This window comes from Tiliqua scincoides, chromosome 6 (assembly GCF_035046505.1).
Source record: "Tiliqua scincoides isolate rTilSci1 chromosome 6, rTilSci1.hap2, whole genome shotgun sequence".
Taxonomy (NCBI): Eukaryota; Metazoa; Chordata; class Lepidosauria; order Squamata; family Scincidae; genus Tiliqua; species Tiliqua scincoides.
In genome coordinates, this window is record NC_089826.1 from 61,350,888 (window position 1) to 61,372,260 (window position 21,373).

Genomic DNA, 21,373 nt, shown 5'->3' on the forward strand with positions numbered 1-21,373 from the left:
CCTCTTGGCTTGCCTGTTCCAGTGCAGGATAGGATTGCGCCCATTGGCACTTAACACCCACAGTGGTGACACTATAGGTGTTAAGTGCCATTGTATAATAGTGTCTATATGTTAAATGAAGACTAAAATTAATAAAGTTAATGAATGAAAATGTATTTTATAATTTTACTTTTTGATTTTTTTGACCCTAGTTGTGCCTTTGGTGGTTCCCTAAAAATGTTGCAAAAACGCAACTCTTTAAAAATGCTTCGCAAATGCATCTGTGCTAGGAAATGGGTGTTAACCTGTTGATATGTTGAGCAGCTTTTAAAGGTTGATTTGCACTGCCAATGTGTGCACATGGTCCTGGGTGCACACTCATTTAGTGCATGACTCAAGTCAGACTTGTGTTATCTTTCAACAGGATTGTACTAAAGGTGTTTGAGGCCCACAAGCTTCTAGCAGAAGGTAAATCTTGGTTCTTTGGAGCAGCCCATCCCTTCCTCACTCTGGCTTGGAGAAACATATAGTAAAATTCCAAAAATGGCTACACCTTGTCCTGCCATCCTATCCAGACTTGCAAGACAATGTCACAATGCTATATTTCCAGCTTTAAGCTAACCATAACTATTTGGGGTCACAAAAGATTACTTCTGACCCCTGACTCCCCCTCACTGACAACTTGGTCAAAATTCATATGCTAACTGAGACATTGGTCTCATGAGCAATAAGAAATGGCCAGTGACCAGTGGCGTAGCTAAGGGGGTAGCAGTTGCACTGGACATCAAGTTTTAGGGGACAACAAGCTGAGCTTGACACTAGTGACCAAAGTTGTGAAAATCTTGGTATGTATGACTAATACGATCATGTTATATATCATTGGAAAGGTAATTTAATGCAGAATGCAATGAAACAAACTGCACTGGACTATCTGTATTCTATCAAAAGTTATGGCCAATTAACCAGAAAATGAAAACTGCCTTGTAGAACAAAAAGTGGATTTGCTTAACTCCTAACTGACCTATGAGACTGATTGTTCTGAGTATCAATGAGATGTTATGCTACAGCTTGGAACCAATAACTATTTATTTACTTAATTAAATAAATTATTTAATTTATTTAGTAAATTAATTATAAGTTTATTAATTTAATTAATTAATTAAATAAATTAATTATAAGTAAATTAATTATAAATTTATAAGTAATTATAAATATAAGTAAACTATTTATTTACTTAATTAAATAAATTTGATTTTGTCATTCAGGGGAGACTATAAAATTTTTGACCCCAGGTTGCGGGTAGATGCCTTAGCTATGCCACTGACTGGGGGGAAGCAGCAGAGGAAGTGGGTTGTGAGCTGCTGGGTGGAGCAGGTGGGTTCCCCCCAATTTTCACTTTTTAAAAAGCCTGGGCATGATGTCACTTCTGCTTGTGACATCACTTCTGGGGCAACATTTTGAACTTGGCACTGGGCTACAAAATCATTAGCTATGCCACTGAGTCAGTCACATCCTGCCCAAAGTGTGGCACCGTGGGAAATGACCATCTTCAGCAGGGATGGACCATAGAAATCCATGAAAGACCGCCTCTGGATGATAGAATGGTCTAGAAGCTCATCCCAAAAAGACGGTTAGACTTTTTGGGGGGGCACTATAGAAAGTTTGGCCATAGGCCCCCAAAGTGAGCATTTGTTCTCCCATTTACACTTCGTTCTTCTGAGATTTGGTTTGCTGGGGCTGTACCACTACCTTCTCATCAAGTCACCCCAGAATCTCCATGTCAACCCTAGCACCTGCTGAACTATTCTACAAACCCTCACTGTCTTCTCCCTGAAAAGTGCCTCAGCTTCCTTGCCTTACTTCCCATTTCTCCCCTTTTCCCCACTCACACCCATCCTGAGCATCCTTTAGTGCCACTTCAGGGTGTGCGCATGTATTTATAAATCTTTTTTTCACAGGTTTGGGTAGAAGTCCAGATATCAGTTCATAAAATACGGTCATCTGGTTTCCCTCAATTGACACTTCAGCTCTGGGATGTCCTGAGGAATAGGATGGTCCCAGGAGCTATGGTAACTGTTGGGAGCAATCATACTGTGGAATAAAACTAACTCTCCCACTGGAAGTGACTGAAGTGCTTATGGTCCTTTGACAAGCTCACTCCTTGCCAATAGCTGCTGTTTCAGGCTACAGTGAATCCCTGCCCCAGCCATGATCCTGCTTCTTAACTGGAATCCTTTGAGATTCATTTCCCAACTTCCATTAACGTAATGTCACTGATACTGCATTGTCTACATCATCTCATGTTCAGAAGAAGAGAGCACTTCTAGAAGGTCAAACCTGAAGTGTTATTTCCTTAAGGCAGGACTCATGGGGCCATATTAATCTCAAGCCTTTTAAGATCCTGAGGCAAATATAAGCAATTGGTTGTCAAACTGATAGTGTCAGCAGTTTCTCTTCTCTTTTAAAGCAAGGTTTCAGAGTATCTAAGACAGCTATGCTTTTCTTATTGCATTTTTAAAGTCTGTTGGCCAGGACCCAGACAGTTACACAACTTTCTATTATCATTTTTTTCTTTTTAACTTGTTGAATTCAGCCAGTGGCGTAGCTAAGGGGGTGAAGGGGGTAGCAGCTTCACTGGGCATCAAGCTTTAGGGGGGCAACAAGCTGAGCTTGACACTAGTGACCAAAATTGTGAAAACCTTGGTATGTATGAATAATACCATCATGTTATACATCGTTGGAAAGGTAATTTTATGCTGAATGTAATGAAACAAACTGCATTGAAATATCTGCATTATATCAAAAGTTATGACCAATTAACTAAAAAATTAAAACACAACTGCCTTAATGGAACAAAAAGTGGATTTGCTTCACTCAAAACTGACCAATGAAACTGATTATTCTGAGAGGCAATGACATGTTATTATGTTATTGACATGTTGCAATGACATGTTATCATGATATAGCATTAAACCAATAAGGTGTTATATGAGTCAGATCTCATTTCTATGTATCATAGTACAATTATACCTGCTAACTGGGTAAAAAGGCACTTTTTCAAGTGGTGCCCCTCTTGTATTTAGCAAGGGGATAATAACCATCCCTCTTCACCCCTGCACATTGTCTCTGACTAATAAGGGGCATACTTTTTATTTATTTTTTAAATGGAATTTGATTTTGTCTTGGGGGGGGGCTACAAATCTTCTTTGACCCCAGACAGCAGATAGCCTTAGCTATGCTACTGACTGAGGGAAGGCAGCAGAGCAAGTGGGTGGCGAGCTGCTGGGGGGAGGAGGTGAGTTCCTCCCAAGTTTCACTTTTTTAAAAGCCTAGGCATGACATCACTTCCTGTTGTGACATCACTTCCCGGGCAACATTTTGAGCTTGGCACCGGGCTACGGGATCATTAGCTACGCCACTGAATTCAGCAACAATTTAATCTGAGTGAAGTGCGGCCTTGGAAGATTAAAATATAAACTTAAACTGCTGCTGTCTCCTCTGACTTCTGTGGATACTTCCATGAGGTACGCAGCGTGTACATTTTTCTGCAAGCCACATATTTTTGAGTGTCTGTGGAGCTTGCAGTATTTAATCTTTTGATTTCATGTCAGATGCTAATTACCTGACTGATTGCTTGAAGTTATTTGATAGACATTATTCCACATTTTTAGTAAATGAATCCAGTCTCGCACTTTCTGCAAATGCCGAAGTCTAAAGTTTTCCATCCAGTCTAAAAGGATCTTCAGGCACAAATCTTCAGAGTACCATTGGCCCGGCCCTTGAAGAAAGGCCCCTTTTACTGTTAATATGATCTTGAATCAAACTATATGTTATGATTAGAGGTGGGGTTTTTTGTTAAAAACACGAAACATCACATTTTGTGTTCAAAATATCCGAATAAATACCACACTCTGGCGTTTACGATGTTTTGCAGAAATTAAAATAGATTATTTTTTTCCGTTAGAAATAATACAGTGGCTGCATTTGCTGACACTATATCAACTACCTAGTATACTTTTAAAGTCTTTAAAATTAATGAGAACTTGGAATTAAAACACAACATCCCTTTCTACCGTCTTCTTTTTTTATCATAAAATATGTGAAAATACATAACTAGGGGTGTTTCAGAATCGTTTTGTTTAATGTATTAACCCCTGCTAACTGGATATGAGGCACTTTTGAAGTGGGTGCTCTTCTTTTATTTAGCAGGGGGAGAGTAACCGGCCCACCTCACTCCAGCACTGTCTTTTCTAGTGGCTATCTGCTGGTGTTCTTTTGCATCCTTTTAGATTGTGAGCCCTTTTGGGACAGGGAGCCATTAGTTGTTTGATTTTCTCTGTAAACCGCTTGTGAACTTTCCGTTGAAAAGCAGTATATAAATACTGTTGATGATGATGATGATAATGTATAGTTTGAACTTGCATGACTTACAGCTCCATCCTATTCTCCCTGCCCCCCCCCCCGGCCAATGCAGTGGCAACAAAATGACAATCACTGCATCCTATGGTGGGGGGTGCAGTCCAGAATGTCCCCTCTAAATCAGGGAACAATCATTCCCTTCATGGGTGTAAGCCTCTGTGTTGCAAGGGTAGGGAGATTAGATAGACCTTCACTAGCTAAATAGCTGGCACAGGACTGTGTGGACCCAAGTTACAGGATCAGGTCTGGGAAGGAGTCTAGGAGATTGGGAGTGGTGCCGAACCTGCCCCCTCTTGAGCCTGATCTGCCTACCCCATCTCTGTTGTTGCCCTCCCCCTGCCTTCTTTCACCCCTTACCCACCACTTACCTGCCCTCCTGCCAACCGTCCTGCCTCTTCCCCTGATTTACCTGTTCCAGCAAGTGGTGGGAGAAGTGCTAGAGCAGGTGGGAAGGCCCAAGCTGTCCTGCCATAACTGCTGGCGGTGCCCCAAGTGACACAGTATTGGAGAGCCTTTTGTGAATGGTGCCGACTGCTGTACAGCAGTCATCAGCTGCTCAGGAGGCATGCTGCCATCATAGTTCACATGACCAGGTGAAATAGATACCAAACATTCTGTGATGATGCTCAAAGTGATGATAACTCAGGAATTAGCTATACAGTCTCTTCTGAGCTCCCTTTCTGACTTTGGCTTTGACCATTCTCCTGGCTTCCTCACCATAGCCTCCCAGAGAGAGTTTCTCCACTCTTGCATGCAGCTGGTGGGTTTGGGGACCCCCTCTTTGCTTCTGCCTACTATCTTACCTCTAATTCTCTTTCCTTCCATTGTTATTGCTCTAGTCCTCAGATTCTCCTGCTGTCCCTCCTTGTCTCTGTTCCTTCAGTATTCACCTTCATCCTTCTGTCTCTGCTTTTTCCTTTCTTTCTCATTCCTTTGTCTTTGTCATCTCCCAACACCTCATTTCCTGCCATGCTCACCTCTCTCTCTCTCCATCCTCCCTTCCTTCCATAGCTCCACTTCCCGTTCTCTGTTCTCTCCCTCCATGCTCATGTTCACCTAAGCCTGTCTCACTCTCCTCCTGTTTTGTAGCCTTCCTAAGCCCCAACCCACCCTTCTACAGAGGCTGGCTGGCATCCCCTGACTCAGCCTGCCTCCCTTGATGCTTGTTGTTGATGTCATTGCCGAGTGACTGGGATAGAAGACCAGTCGTTCCTCAGAGCCTTAGGCCACAGCGGGATACCACAAAACCTTACAGGCTAATGGCAGCTTCAGGGAAACCATTTTGTCAAGGCTGAAGTACAGTCAATCCTCCTTATCCACTGGGGTTAGGTTCCTGGAAAGCCCAGCGGGTACCGAATCCACAAATATGATCCTATGGCATCAGTGGGGTAAGCTGGAGGAGTAGCTTACCTGCCAGCAGCATAGACCTTCAGAAATCAGCTGAGACCTTCAAAATGGTACCCGCAAGTAGCACAGATAACATTAAAATGGCTATGGGAAGATTCAAAATGCCAGTGGATGGCTTCTGAAGGTCTCCACTGGCTTTCTGAAGCTTCTCATGGCAATTTTGACTGTACAAAGCGAGAGGATGAAATACACCAGAATGGTGTAGTAGTTTGGGAGTTGTACTTAGAGCTGAAATATTGAGGTTCAAATCCCTGCTCAGCCACAAAGCTTCCTGGGTGACTTTGGGCCAGTTGCGTTCTCTCAGCCTCACCTACCTCACAGGGTTGTTGTGAGGACAAAAGGAGGGGAGGAACGATATACATCATCTTGAGCTCCTTGGAAGAAGGGTGGTGTAAAAAATGTAAAATAAAATAAGAATACTTGCCCCTGGTCACTGTTTTCTTGAACCTACTTCCTTCCAACCACTGTGTCTGCACTATAAGTGGAAAAAGACTACAGAGGGACTACTCATTTAATGAAACATGGTCATTTGGCTTTATGTGTAAGCATCGCGTGTATATGGTTGGTGCGTTGCTGCCATATTTATCAGTTTTAAAAAATTAAGTACAGTCTTATCAATTCACAATTCAACTCTAACAATACTATGAGTGTAAAGAAGATATCCTTAAGATGCAGAAAATGTTCCGCACAGGTGAAGTGCGGTATCTCATAGGTGAATGTTTTGTCAATGTACCGGATTCATTTTGATGAATGTCCAATTTAGCCCTTATGTCCTCGTAACTCAGTGCAATTAAAACACCACACAATTCATTTGTCTGACAAATTAATTTCCTATTTGAACATACTGCCTTGGCCTACAATAAATGGTTTGAAAATTACTAAACGAAAAAGGAAAAAGCAATAGCTATTGTACAGGATACAGAGGTGACAAATGGACACCGTGTACAGTTGTAGGGCATTTTGAAGTGACTTTGCTTCCTGGCAGTGGGCAGCATCCAGAAGAGGATAAGGGAAAAGTAATACTGGATGCTATTCACTGCCTGGAAATGCAGGTGTTTTTTTTTGTCCTGGATATTCTTGGTTCCTTTGCTGTTCTTGTAATAAGAATTACTGCCTCCTCTGATACGCTGGTATTTAGCTTATTAGTGAATTCCTGGTTTCACAGAGCATTGAGTAGTTAAGTGGTAAGCTCTCACAATAAGCTAATGATCTGTTTCAGAACCATTACATTCGTCAGAAAGCTAATTGCCCCGTGTGATTTGGTTGGCTTAGAAAAGGAATAGCTTCCCTAGTTTGTAAATGTTGTTGAACTCTTGGGAACATAAAGCCATGGTGCCATGTTAGTACAAAGCTTCTTTCCTTTTTCCCCCTTTCCACTTCAACCATCCTCTGAGGCATCGATTTTCAACCTTTTTCATCTCATGGTGCACAGAAAAGGCAGTAAAATTGTCAAGGCACATCATCAGCTTTTGACAGTTGGCAAGGCACAGTACACTGATAGTAGGGGCTTGCATTCCTCAGTGGCCCTACTAACAAATGATCCTCCCCCAAACTTCTGTAGCACACCTGCAGACCATCCATGGCACACCAGTGTGCCACAGCACAGTGGTTGAAAATGACTGCTCTGGGAAGTGAGCTGTACTTAAAGGTACAATGCCCAGTTAAACACAGTACCTGAAGAGAGCACAAGGCCAATGTTAGCAAGCCTTAGCGATTGCACATAAAGCCGTTGATGTCCCAAGCAGCATCAGGTGCTTTGTCAGTTGTTTGTTTGACAGGATGCATGCCCACTGGCGGCTTACTAGCGCTGCCAAGTTTACTATTGGCACTACTGATGTCCATGCCCCGGCCACTGTGGAATTCATAAACAAGCCATGGTAGCCCATTTTGTCAGTCATTCATTTAAGATGTTTCATCATCTGTAATGAGAATTAATAATAGAAATGAAGGAGAACATTACTAACTAAAATTAAAACAAAAAGCAAAAATTAAAAAACAATACGTCCTCCTTTGGGGTATTTATCAAATTATCAGGAAGAAAAGCAAGTTCTAACAAATTAGGACACAATTCTAACTTGTGTTTGAAGAGGCAGGCTGAGTTCCCTGCACCCTATCCAGCATGACGAAGGTGCAGGCTGGGGCACAACTTGGAGCAAGGGGATTTTATTCCTCTTACCCCATATCACGCACCAGCCAGTTTTATGGGGCTACTTGGATCTGCACCAATTTTGCAGGTGTAAATCCAAGCAGCCTGTGTTTGGGGCTGGGCCAATGGTTAGAATCTGGCCTGTGCTGCTGCAGCCGGTCCCACCCCCTCCTGGGCTTCAGCTGCCTCCTGGGCTGCCCTCCCTGCCTCTGTTACACCCTACCACTATCCTTTTCCTACCCCTTTCACCCGTTTGCCCAGGTACAAACCTACCCTGTCCAGGCGCAGGTCAATACTGCTAGGCCAGCACATGCCCTTTTGCTATCCTAGCCTGCTCCTGAGTAGCATGTTTTATAGCATGCTCATGACACTTAGAAACCAGCACAAGGGATTTGTGCCAACTCAGGGGTAAGTCTGGATTGCACTGTTAATCGTGTTCCTGTTAGAATTGTTTGATACCTAGGCTTCTGGTTTTTTTTTTATACAAATTGGGAAAAAGGAAGAAGATAGAAGATGTGAATGGGACACAAGAGTTGGAAAGGAGGAAATGGGTGGCAAGTGTATATGGGCAAATGTCAGCTGAGTAAGGACTCAGATCATCAAGTTAAAACAACTGCTGTAATCATAGTAGCCCTCTTCATACATTTCCTGTCATACAGCAAACTTATAGAGGAGGAAGAACAACCTTGCCCATTGCTGTGCACTTGGCACAACATCTTAAAGGAAAGCCTGCTCTTCAGCCCATCTGGAACCCTGCAAAATCAGGTTGCCAATTGCATGGAGAGGCTACACATGTACAGCCAGTGCTTGTGGCAAGTTGCTGGAGGCTCTGGGGCTAAATGCTACAATGGGCCCCCATGGAATTTCTCGCCTGACCACTGATGGTGCATTAGGTGCTACTGCTGTCATTTGTACTGACAGTTCAGGGGTGGGCCTGACCAGGTGAGCTCCCAAATGTGTGTATACCCTTGGCCAACCTCTGGGGTGCACAGCCGTATGGCTGGAGTTTGGGTTTGGAGGCCACGACAGCAGGTACCCTGTTGCTTTTCCTTTCGTACATTTGTTGTATCCATAGAGGACAAAGGAGTGAAAAGGGATAGTAGCTGCCTTAATGTTGAAAAATCAAATTGTACTGATCTTTCCCTTGCAATGCTTGAAAGAGAGATGTCCTATTCAGAAGTGCTGTAACCATGGAGATATGGTTACAGCATGTCCATGAGTGTGCCAGCAAGCTCTCTTCTTCTGCTTCTGGCATGCTTTAAATCCCTGTCCGCACTCACCACAGTTAGTGTTTGTCTGCAGTGACAAACACTGTATCAGGGAAGATCTCTTCCCAGAGAGGTTGAGAATGCTCGCTTCCCAGTGTTTCCTGTCGTACAAAGATCTGTTTCCAACTGCAGCGTGTTGCTGCTGAGAAATTCTGTAACCTTGCTGGATTGAGCAGTGGTGAGGCTTGGAGGAATGCACCTTATGTGTCCTGTACTGTGTACAGCATCCGTGGAGATTAGAATGTTTGCATCCTGTTACATTGTGGATGGTTTTGTGGTTGGTTTATCTAATGACTGCAGATGTCAAGGTGAACAATAAAGATGCTTTCAAATTCATCTAAAGCTGGAAGTTTGCCAGGAAGGACTATTAGGTAAACAAGGGATAAATAGGATGCAGAGACATTGAATGGATTGTTTGCAAGTGTCTTTGCTGCAGAAGACATGGGGCAGATCCCCATGTCTGAAATGACCTTGTCAGGGAGGAAGTCTGAAGCTCAATACTAACCTGTGCTGGAACAGGAAGGCCAACTGGCTTACACTGTATTCAGAGCAGTGTTGGGGCTGGCTGTAGCTCAACACAGGGTAAGGGGAATTAATTCCCCTTGCCCTGGGTAACTGGTCAGCAACCTCAATGGGGCTACTCGGATTTGCCCCTTCTAAAGAGGTGGCACAGATCCAAGCAGCTGGCGCTATACTGGGTCACTTGGGAGTGGGGTTAAGATCCAGCCTAAGTGCCGGACCCTGGCTCCACCCCCTGTCCAGCCCCAGTCCACCCATAGACCCGCCCATCACCCATTCTCACCGAATCCCCACAAGACCAGTGCAAACCTACCTGCCTGTGTCGCGTGGGCTGGATTCACCCCCGTGGGCCAGTTCATGTCCTTGCAGCAGCCCAGCTGACACTACAGGAGGTGCAAAAGTGCCTTGTGGCACGTTTTTTACATTCCCAGGGCCGGCACAAGTGACTTGTGCTGGCCCAACACCAGCTCTGAGCTGTGCCCAGAGTCAAATAGCTATGACAAGCAATAGGGTTCTAGAGAACATATTAACATAGCAAAAATTAACAAATTTGTGAATCCAGATGGCATCCACCCAAGAGTTCTTAAAGAAATCAAAAGTAAAATTGCTGGTCCTCTAACAAAAATATATCCTCAGTGCCAGAGGATGAGAAGACAGCACTGATATTGAAAAAATGGTTCTAAGGGAGATCTGGAATATGACAGTGATAGTCCAACTGTACCTTTGATACTGCATGCCACTGACAATAAAATAGACCCTCTAAAATAAAAGTTGGTGTCAGTTCTTGAAGTCCAAACAGACTTGTAAATGAATCAGTGCACTTAGTGTTTGTCTTGAGAGTGTGTTTGTCCACTCAGGTAGGCCGTCTTGTTTGCAAAGTTAGCTATTTCAACCACCACTTATATATGCTATTATTTCTCATTCATATTGATTTTTCATAATTCATTTCTTGAATTGTTCTTAATGATCATATGAGGGATCATATTAAGGGAATGCATTATTATTTTGTATGATTCTAGCAGATCCCTTAAGAGAATGGCCATCATTAGCTGTTTCTTATATTTTAACTTCAGTTGTTAGCTTGCCCCTGTAAATTGAGAGCTGGCATACATAGCTGATAATGATAGAGTAATAGGATCACACTCCCTTTGAAGTTTTGTGTTCATAGATTGGGATAACTGTTGGGTCTGGCCTTGCACCTGAATGTCCAGGTACAGCTGTGGCCAGGAGTGCTTCTACCCAGCTTTGGCTGCTATGTGAGCTGTACCCATTCCTGTCTCAAACAGACCTAGCCACAGTGGCCCATGTCTTAGTTAACTCTCAATTAGATTATTACAAGACACTTTACATGGGGCTATCCTTAAAGACCCTCCACGAACTTCCACTGAAATGAAGCTTTAAGAGATCTGTCCTGCACAAGATAATTTGACACAAGGGAGGGCACAAGGATACAGGTCTTGTATGCTCCCTGAGGCACCTGGGCCCTGAGCCTGATCCAGCAGGGCTGTTCTGATGTTCTTATAATCATGTTTTTATTGCTCTGATTGCGTTGGTTGATGAAGGTGCTGATGGTAACCTTTAAAGCCATTAATGGATTAGGTCCAAAGTGTCTGATGTGTCTGATGAAGTGTCTTTCACCACACCCAATAAGATCTTTTAGGGAGGCTTTCTTGTGGGTTCTGCCACCAACAGAGATCTGGCTGGTGGTGAGTCATGAGAGGACTTTCTTGGTGGTAACCCCCACTCTGTGGAACTTCCTATTCTGTGAGATGAGACTGGCACACTTCTTGCTACTCTTTCAACACTTCCTCAAGATGTACTTGGGTCCTCAGCCCTGTATTGGTCTACTATGAGTCTGGCCCCTCCCCCCATGTTTTGTAATTGTGTGTTTTTTTTTTAAATTAGGCAGCCTTACAGCCCAATCCTGAGCTCCGTGACAAGCAGCTTCGGCGGCACAGAAAACGGCTGCTGCTGGATCCTGCACATCACGGGCTACTGCAGGCTTTTGGACTTCCGTCCCCTTCTCTCAGGTAAGGGAAGTAGCCCTGCAATGGGGGTAAAGACGTTTGTGTAGGGCGCTGAGCCCCACACGAACGAACAGGATCTGGTGGTTTCACTGGACCCGCCTCCCTCCCTCCCTGCTGCCTTCCCCGGCACGCCTCCCGACTGCCCTCTCCCCGTCACACCTCCTTCCCGCCCCCTCCCCCTCTTTCTGTGCTGCAGCTCGGTGGTTCATGCGACCACCGAGCGGCACAGACTGGGTGCCCACCCGGCACTAGCCCAGCACCAGCCATAGCTGGCCTGGTGGTAAGGCTTGCAAAAGTGCCTTATGGCATGTTTGCGACAGTGCACTCTGGCAGTAAGCCGGCGCGCACTGATCAGGATTGGGCTTAGTCGGTTGTGCAGCTTTTGGTCTTACAGTGTTTTTATTTTATTTTTTTAAATATAATCTGGTTGTTGTAAGCTTTCTTGGCTCTTTTTTAATAAATAAAACAAACAATTTTCTAAAGATTCCATTCTGTTGGTTATATGCATTAATTTTCATGCAAATTAAACAAAGAACTAACAAAAACAGATATAATAGATCTTTAAAATTATTGCTATATTTAGCAGCTTGTTAACATCACCAACATGCATATTTCCTGTGAGTTTATATTCAATACAAATAGTTTAAAATACCAGATCTGAAAAATGCTATCCATTTTAACAACTGACCTTTTCACCAAAATATAGACCTTTGGCATAATTTACAATTTTGTTTAAATTGCATATAGCAAATGATATTTTCAAAATAATAAAAATATACTTTAGCATTTATGAATTAAATACTTTAGCTCCTTAGATAACCCACACTGATTGATATACTATATTCTCGTTGGAGCAATGATTTCAAGGCATGGTCATTTTCTAGTTTGATTTTGCAGTTTGTACAGGGGAAATGAAAAACATCTTAAAAAACAAAGCAAAACTGAAGATCAAGCTCTTGAAACTACATTTATGCAACTTTCTTGGATGTACCATAAAACAGTACTTTCTTAATAGTCCTAATAATATTGTTTGAATAAGGCAAGATTTTGGTAAGAATTTCAATAGTGTCTCTCATAGAATTAAAATTTGATAGATTGGCCACCCTTTTTATTCTGATATCACTACAGACAAAGCAATGCCAATGTACAACTAAGCATCCTCTGAGGATGAAATCACAGTGAAGGAAGCTGTGGTACAGAATTTATTTTGTCATTCATACCATATGATGTCACAATAGAAGAGCACTGGTTATTTACACAGTAGTTTGATTGGCAAAGACAGTTTGTGTATGAGCAAACGTGAGTCAAAAGTTTTGGGAAATTAATTGAGCAGCTTGTTCAGATACAGCAAGTTTGTTGTACTTAAAGTAAGCTAAAAGGCTTTTGTTTTTCAGATTAAAAAAACCCAAAACCCTACCCAACATAAGTCGGGGTTTCAAGTATATATGCATGTATTCTGTTTACTTCATGAGCTACCCTAAATTGTACAGTTATATTATGCCTCAGAAAAGAAGAGATTTTTCAACTGTAGGCTTAGAACTGAAAGAAGTCTATAGAGTATGATGTCTATTGAGCATCTCCAAAGGCATTGTGCCTAAAGTGTTGGAAAACAAATCTGGCGTTATGTATAAGTGATTTGATAAACCTGTTAAGCTAGACTGTACAATTTTAACTTACAATAACCCAAGTCAGATTCCCCCCCCCCCCCCAAGATGTTCTGAACTAATACAGGTCAACATTGACTCCATTTGAGAAACAGGATGTTGGATGTTTAGAAAGTCAAGATCTGGGGAAGATTTGGAATGTAATGGGTTGTATCCAAAGAAAGTTAGTCACAGTTAATGGCCCAGTCCTACTGGTCACGTGCCACTTCAGGGTCACCAGCACAAATGGCCAGAGGACCCACATGCACACCAGCAGCACTAGATGCCATATTGGAACAGGTAAGGTAACAGAGCAGATGGCTCAATGGTGGGAGGGGGAGGATCAGGGCATGAAGCAGGAGGCATTTTGAGTGCAGGAGGGGGTGCATCCTAGTGGTGGCAGTACACATCAGGATGCTATTCCCATTTTCCCAACCCAACACACCCCCTTCCAATCCTTAGACTGACACTAGCAAAGTGCTGGCTTAGGTCCGAGGAGGCCTATTGATTGCCAGGCAGCCTATAGAGCAGGGGTCTCCAAACTTTTTGATCAGAGGGCTCCAAACTTTTTGATCAAATATCTGCTGTGGTGTTGAGGGCTGGAAAAAAAAAAATTTAAATATAAAATTTAAATAAATAAATTGGAGATGGAACTTAGATGAGTGAATAAATTGAAACCCACTTTCAATGAGTGAATAAATTGAACCCACTTGAAAAAGTGCCTGCTAATTGGGTAAGGCACTTTTTCAAGTGGGTGCTCCTTTTTTTAGCAGGGGGAGAGTATCTGGCCCACCTCACCCCAGCATTGTCTGTCTAGTGGCTGTCTGCTGGTGTTCTTTTTGCATCTTTTTAGATTGTGAGCCCTTTTGGGACAGGGAGCCATTTAGTTATTTGATTTTTCTCTGTAAACCGCTTTGTGAACTTTTAGTTGAAAAGCGGTATATAAATACTGTTAATAATGTTAATTAATAATAAATGAATGAATGGGCTCATTCATTCAACCTCTCTGGCCCTCAGAATACCCTCCAGACACAATCAGAGCACAGTGCTGGTCATGTTCAGTTGAGTGGCCCAGAGGCTTTCAGGGGACAAGAGGCTGGCTGTGGGCCAGAAAGAGGCTTGCTGCAGGCCGCATCTGGGTCCCAGGCTGGGGTTTGGAGACCCCTGCTAGAGAGGAACAAGAAAAAAAAATATTTTCACTGACCTCTTCCAGACCATCTGATTCCCCACCACCACCATTGCAGGCAGCACTATTTCTGTTGGCACAGCTGCATGATAGAAGATGGTAGGGGATCGGATTGGGCTCTGTGTTCCACTCAAATTTATGGGGCTTGTTAGCCAAGCTAACTCATCCCATTTATTTCAGCGTTGCCCAGTCATAATTTTCTTTTGATACAACCCAAAGTTATCAGTTCAAAATGCTGGCATATTCCTAAATAGAAGGGATTACAATTTGTAAGGAATATAGATCATTCATCCAAGGAATAGATCATTCCTCCAAGTGCCTCTCTATTACCAAACAGCAATTAAGTAGAAATAATCAATTTGCTTTGTATAGCTTCTAAATCTATCAGTTTAAAAAAAAATCCCCAAACATACAAAACCCAAGCAATTTGGGCAAGGCCTGAATCTGTGAGACATAACTGTGAATTACTGACCCTTGTTTTTCTTTAATAGGTAGTGCCACCTTCTGTAATATACATCCAAGCCTGTTATTGTTGTCTACCTGTTGTCCACTCACCATTTATCGCAGGTAGGTAGCAATGAAATTTTTGTGTTTATTTCTCTGATCTCAATATGTCACAAAGTTCAGTTTAACAGGCAGTAGCCATAGCATCCCATGGGGACAGATGCCCCTGAACAGATGCCCCTGAGAGCTCCAGTTCTGTTATTCAAAAAGAGACTCAGTGGTCACAATTTCTTATCAGCATGGAATGTGCAGATTTTTTTATCCTTGGTGATTTCAGTGTGCATCATACCATTTCCTCACACATATGCAACTATGGAGGTTTCTTTCCCCCTTTCCTCTTTTCCAGATAATGATAATGTTTAGGATTTCCCTATAATTCAAAACTCTTCTTGATAGCTTATTAGCTGGTGGTTTACTAATGCATATGCTTTGATTGACCAGCACCACTTTGGTTTTGCCTCATTCCTTGGTATGGTGGTTTTAAAAAAATATATTATTATTACTAGATGCATGTATTTAGAAAATTTTCTTATTCATATATGAATTGTCCCTATTTTAATTTAGCAAGAGCTACTTAAAATGGAAAGTTATGCTACCATAACCCTGCTTTGTGTCATCAATGGCCCAATCCTATGTGCACCTTGTGCTGCTAGAACAAGCGTTCCAGCAGCAGAAGGCCCCCTCCATTGTGTCACAGATGCAGCAATGATGAGTGCAACAGGACTGCCAGTGCAAATAACTGGCAACCATGAATGCCATTGGAGTGCCCAGACATTGCTGGAGGAGGTATGTTGGCTGCAGGGCAGGGAGGTAATTTGGAGGAACTGCAGGCAGGGAGGGAGAAGGTGGATCCAGCAACAGTCACATGCACTGGTTCCTGTCTTCCATTTTTCAGTCCACCCTGCCCCTGGCTGTCCTCAACACCAGATATAACTGGCATAAGGCCAAGGAGACCCAAAGGTCATCAAGGAGCTTATGTAGTAGGAAACATATTTTCCCTTACCTCTTGCAGGCCTCTTGATCTCCCCCACTGTAGCAAGCAGCGTGACCTTCCATGGCACACTGGCATGATACACTGTGGAAGGGGATAGGATTGGGCTGTAAGTTACAGTTCAAGAAGATGAGTGTGGTACTTTCATAAAGCATAAAATATGACTCTATTCCACTGAATATGACTCATCTCCACTGAGTTTCTAAACAAAACAGAAGAGTTACAACTATTTGTTCTGTGATTCTATAATGACCTAAATTTGTAGTTGTTTCAATGAATTACTGGGCTTGTGCTAACCAAAGGAAAATATTTAAGACCCACTGATTTCAATGGGAGATATTTAACCACATGTGCAACTACTCCTGTGGCATCAGTGGGTCTTAAAAGTGCTTAACATATCATGTCTGCCCTGTGCAACAACATCATGTAGTGCAATAGGTTCTTTAAAAAAAAATACTTTGGCTCAAAAATACCATACATAGAACCTCATCTGAGTGCATTTGTACATTAGAGGATCAGGGCCCAATCCTATCCAACTTTCCAGCTCCAGTGCAACCCTGAGATAAGGGAACAATTCCCTTACCTTGAGGAGGCCTCTGGGAATGCCACCCCTAAAATTAGAATGCAGTGCCTGTCCCATTGGCATGACGGCATCAGTGTTGGAAAGTTGGATAGGATTGGGCCCTCAGTGTCTCAATGCAGAGTTCGAAGTATAGGGAAAACAATGCAGATTTCACATTTGAGTGTTGTCCACCAGAATGTCTGCAAATCAACAGTAACAGTGTTTCGATTTTCACACCGAGTCGACCTTCACTAAATTGTTGTTTGTGATCAGTGGTGAGGGTTTGCTTTTCATCCTGTCGACTGCATCATTAGAGCTGTCCTGGAAGAAAACTTTTGCTGTACAGATTGTCACAATAATTCGTTTGTATTCTCGTCTGAAGTTCTGGTTCAGAAGTCCATAAATGATTGCATTAAGGCAGCTGTTGAAGTATGCCATATAGTAACTAGAAACAAACAACCATTCTGGAATCCTGGGCGTTACTGTTTCTGGGTTGACAGCCACCGCAAGGCCTATAAAATTCAAAGGAGCCCAGCAGACAGCAAAGAGTACAAAGACCACAAACATTGTGATGAAGTTCCTAAAGTCGTGTGGCTTTAGTTTGGGTTTATTGTCAGGTTTAACTCTCCTCCGTACCTGAATGACCAAAATCCATATCCTCAAGTAACAAAACGTCACGATGGCTATAGGAAGCATGAAGTGGAAAAACACAACTGCTATTGTGTATGCAGAGCTCACTGACTGTGAAAAGGTACATGAGTAGATCCTGGCATCATACTGAAGGGATCCCACAAAAAGATTGGGCACTATGGCAACAAATGTTAAGACCCAGATAAGAATGACATAGCACAAAGCATTCTTGTCGCTGTATAGCTTGTCGAAGATGCGAATGTTGAAGATGCTACCATAACCCTGCTTTGTGTCATCAATGGCCCAATCCTATGTGCACCTTGTGCTGCTAGAACAAGCGTTCCAGCAGCAGAAGGCCCCCTCCATTGTGTCACAGATGCAGCAATGATGAGTGCAACAGGACTGCCAGTGCAAATAACTGGCAACCATGAATGCCATTGGAGTGCCCAGACATTGCTGGAGGAGGTATGTTGGCTGCAGGGCAGGGAGGTAATTTGGAGGAACTGCAGGCAGGGAGGGAGAAGGTGGATCCAGCAACAGTCACATGCACTGGTTCCTGTCTTCCATTTTTCAGTCCACCCTGCCCCTGGCTGTCCTCAACACCAGATATAACTGGCATAAGGCCAAGGAGACCCAAAGGTCATCAAGGAGCTTATGTAGTAGGAAACATATTTTCCCTTACCTCTTGCAGGCCTCTTGATCTCCCCCACTGTAGCAAGCAGCGTGACCTTCCATGGCACACTGGCATGATACACTGTGGAAGGGGATAGGATTGGGCTGTAAGTTACAGTTCAAGAAGATGAGTGTGGTACTTTCATAAAGCATAAAATATGACTCTATTCCACTGAATATGACTCATCTCCACTGAGTTTCTAAACAAAACAGAAGAGTTACAACTATTTGTTCTGTGATTCTATAATGACCTAAATTTGTAGTTGTTTCAATGAATTACTGGGCTTGTGCTAACCAAAGGAAAATATTTAAGACCCACTGATTTCAATGGGAGATATTTAACCACATGTGCAACTACTCCTGTGGCATCAGTGGGTCTTAAAAGTGCTTAACATATCATGTCTGCCCTGTGCAACAACATCATGTAGTGCAATAGGTTCTTTAAAAAAAAATACTTTGGCTCAAAAATACCATACATAGAACCTCATCTGAGTGCATTTGTACATTAGAGGATCAGGGCCCAATCCTATCCAACTTTCCAGCTCCAGTGCAACCCTGAGATAAGGGAACAATTCCCTTACCTTGAGGAGGCCTCTGGGAATGCCACCCCTAAAATTAGAATGCAGTGCCTGTCCCATTGGCATGACGGCATCAGTGTTGGAAAGTTGGATAGGATTGGGCCCTCAGTGTCTCAATGCAGAGTTCGAAGTATAGGGAAAACAATGCAGATTTCACATTTGAGTGTTGTCCACCAGAATGTCTGCAAATCAACAGTAACAGTGTTTCGATTTTCACACCGAGTCGACCTTCACTAAATTGTTGTTTGTGATCAGTGGTGAGGGTTTGCTTTTCATCCTGTCGACTGCATCATTAGAGCTGTCCTGGAAGAAAACTTTTGCTGTACAGATTGTCACAATAATTCGTTTGTATTCTCGTCTGAAGTTCTGGTTCAGAAGTCCATAAATGATTGCATTAAGGCAGCTGTTGAAGTATGCCATATAGTAACTAGAAACAAACAACCATTCTGGAATCCTGGGCGTTACTGTTTCTGGGTTGACAGCCACCGCAAGGCCTATAAAATTCAAAGGAGCCCAGCAGACAGCAAAGAGTACAAAGACCACAAACATTGTGATGAAGTTCCTAAAGTCGTGTGGCTTTAGTTTGGGTTTATTGTCAGGTTTAACTCTCCTCCGTACCTGAATGACCAAAATCCATATCCTCAAGTAACAAAACGTCACGATGGCTATAGGAAGCATGAAGTGGAAAAACACAACTGCTATTGTGTATGCAGAGCTCACTGACTGTGAAAAGGTACATGAGTAGATCCTGGCATCATACTGAAGGGATCCCACAAAAAGATTGGGCACTATGGCAACAAATGTTAAGACCCAGATAAGAATGACATAGCACAAAGCATTCTTGTCGCTGTATAGCTTGTCATACTTGAGGCTGTGGCAAATGTAGCAATATCGGTTGATAGCAATTCCAGTAATGTTGAAGATGGATCCGATAACACTGAGGCCCATCAGAAAGCCGCTGATTTGACAGTGGACGTATCCTAGGTTCCATCCATTGTGAAAGACAGATGTCAGGACCAGAGGGTATGGATAGATTGCCACCACCAGATCAGCAATAGCTAGGCTGACAACAAAGACGTTCCCTGAAAAAAAAAATACACAGAGTTGTAAGTTAACAACAGACTGTTACTGTTTTGTTTGGAACTGAAGTCACATTCTAGCTGAACTCCCAACATAATGCAACTTTCAAACAGCTTTCTCACAGGACCAGAATAATCCTGTGTCTTATCATGAACCAGAATGAGGTGGTAGAATCTTAAACTGACAGAGTGGGCTGTCTCACTACAGCCTACAAGAAATATTTTTTCAGGTCTATCCACTGAAAAGCTGGCAGCTTTGAGAAGGTTGGTTTAGGTGTGAGGAGATGCCCTGGTTATGCCCACTGCCAGATCTACTACCCAGTGAGGGATCCAACCTTGGCTACCAACCTACCTTGGCTACCAACCACCCCTCTTCCTCCTACTGCAGTGCTCCGTTCCCCATGGCAGAGCTTGGAGAGTGAAAGAGGAAGTGAAGAGAGTAGGCTTCTGCCACTCTTTCCTTCCTTTCCTTTAGCTCCACATGCATTTGCTACCTGAGGCAGTGCTTGTGCAGGCACCAGTTTTCAGTGAATCTTTGTGAGTAGAAAACTAGGACACCATAGAGCAGTTGGGTTACCAAACTGTGGATCAGGATCCATTGGTGGGTTGCCGCCTGATTTTGGTGGATCGCCAAAGAGTGATGGAAAGATCAGATAACTAATTGCCTCAAGCCCTGAGGCCATTGAAAAAGCAGATACTGTAGCTACTAATTACCCTGCAAAGAGCTCCTGCAGTTTGCAAGATAGTTGCTAACTGCCCTGCAAGGAGCTGAGCTCCTGCAGTTTGCAAGCATGTGTAAATATAGTGTTGGTCTTTTTTTTCTGGTTATTATAAATAATTAAATAAATAAATTTCTACATCTCCTTTTAAAAAGTCTGGTAAACCTAGGTGGGTCCTGATAGTGTCGTTTTAAAAAGTGGGTTCTAGTGCTAGAAAGTTTGGAACTACTGCCATAGAGGTTAGCATTCCCATCTTCCCCCTCCATGTTAGTTTTTCTCCTTGTAGAGATGGTGCTTTGTTTTACACAGGAGAGCATTAAAAACTTGCTGTTTTATCACCTCATTTACTTGGGTCATCCTAATATTACATGCAAGTATTTTGGAAACAGTAACTTCAAAGATTGTTTAATTTCCAACCTAGTCGCTCTTCACAATAAATCATATTACTACATTCCAAAATTAAATTACAAACATTCTCAGTAAAGGAGTGTTATGAAGTAGTTATATTTTATAAGTGTACTTTTGCCTGTTCTCTGTGGAATTCTGTGTATGTCTCATGGTCTTAGGTCCTTTTCCTTTCTCCCCCTTTCCTATTGCTAGCAGAGTCTTCCAACAATCTTTGTTTGCTTCAGTTAAAACTTTGTTTGCTTCAGTTCACCAACCAACTTGGTTGGTTGTGCCGTCATTGAGAATGATGAAGGGAATGGCAGCCAGAAACGGGGCCTTTTCGGTGGTGGCACCTACACTGTGGAATTCCCTTCCCTTTGAATTGAGAGCAGCTTCCTCATTATTAGCGTTCCGGTGGGGCCTGAAGACTTTTTTATTCAGGAAAGCCTTCGAGGTACCATAAGGGATTTTTTTGTGAATTTGTCTTTTACTGCGTGCTGTGTATTTTATCCATGTATTTTATTTTGTTGTTTTTAACTGTTTTGTATTTTTAATGTTTATCTGTTTTGTGTTTTTAACCTGATTGTTAGCCGGGAGAAAGGTGGAATATAAATCGAATAAATAAATAAATAAATTATATGGCTCTTTCTGTTTAAA

The 21,373-nt window shown here is 42.7% G+C and overlaps 2 protein-coding genes across 2 annotated transcripts in view; both read right to left on the bottom strand.

Annotated features, from left to right (window-relative positions):
- Positions 1 to 16,873: 16,873 nt before the first annotated feature.
- On the bottom strand, positions 16,874 to 18,029 carry LOC136656066 (melatonin receptor type 1A-like). Its single transcript, XM_066632904.1, has 2 exons — positions 17,964 to 18,029; positions 16,874 to 17,590 (listed from the first exon to the last, which is right to left on the bottom strand). Exons 1-2 carry the CDS (start codon positions 18,027 to 18,029, stop codon positions 16,883 to 16,885), a joined length of 774 nt encoding a protein of 257 aa, XP_066489001.1. The 3' UTR covers positions 16,874 to 16,882.
- Positions 18,030 to 18,735: 706 nt separating this feature from the next.
- MTNR1A (melatonin receptor 1A) overlaps positions 18,736 to 21,373 on the bottom strand; it is a 90,932-nt gene continuing 88,294 nt past the window's right edge. The window contains exon 2 of the mRNA XM_066631985.1: positions 18,736 to 19,613. Coding sequence (XP_066488082.1) covers positions 18,745 to 19,613 — 869 coding nt within the window. The 3' untranslated portion in view covers positions 18,736 to 18,744. The remainder of the gene's footprint in view (positions 19,614 to 21,373) is intronic.

Excerpts from the sequence above, each read along its gene's own strand:
- LOC136656066 (XM_066632904.1), bottom strand. The coding sequence starts at position 18,029 with ATGCCAGTGTGCCATGGAAGGTCACGCTGCTTGCTACAGTGGGGGAGA. Across the intron at positions 17,591-17,963 it reads GATCAAGAGGCCTGCAAGAG|GATTGGGCCATTGATGACAC; the intron begins GTAAGGGAAAAT and ends AGGTGCACATAG.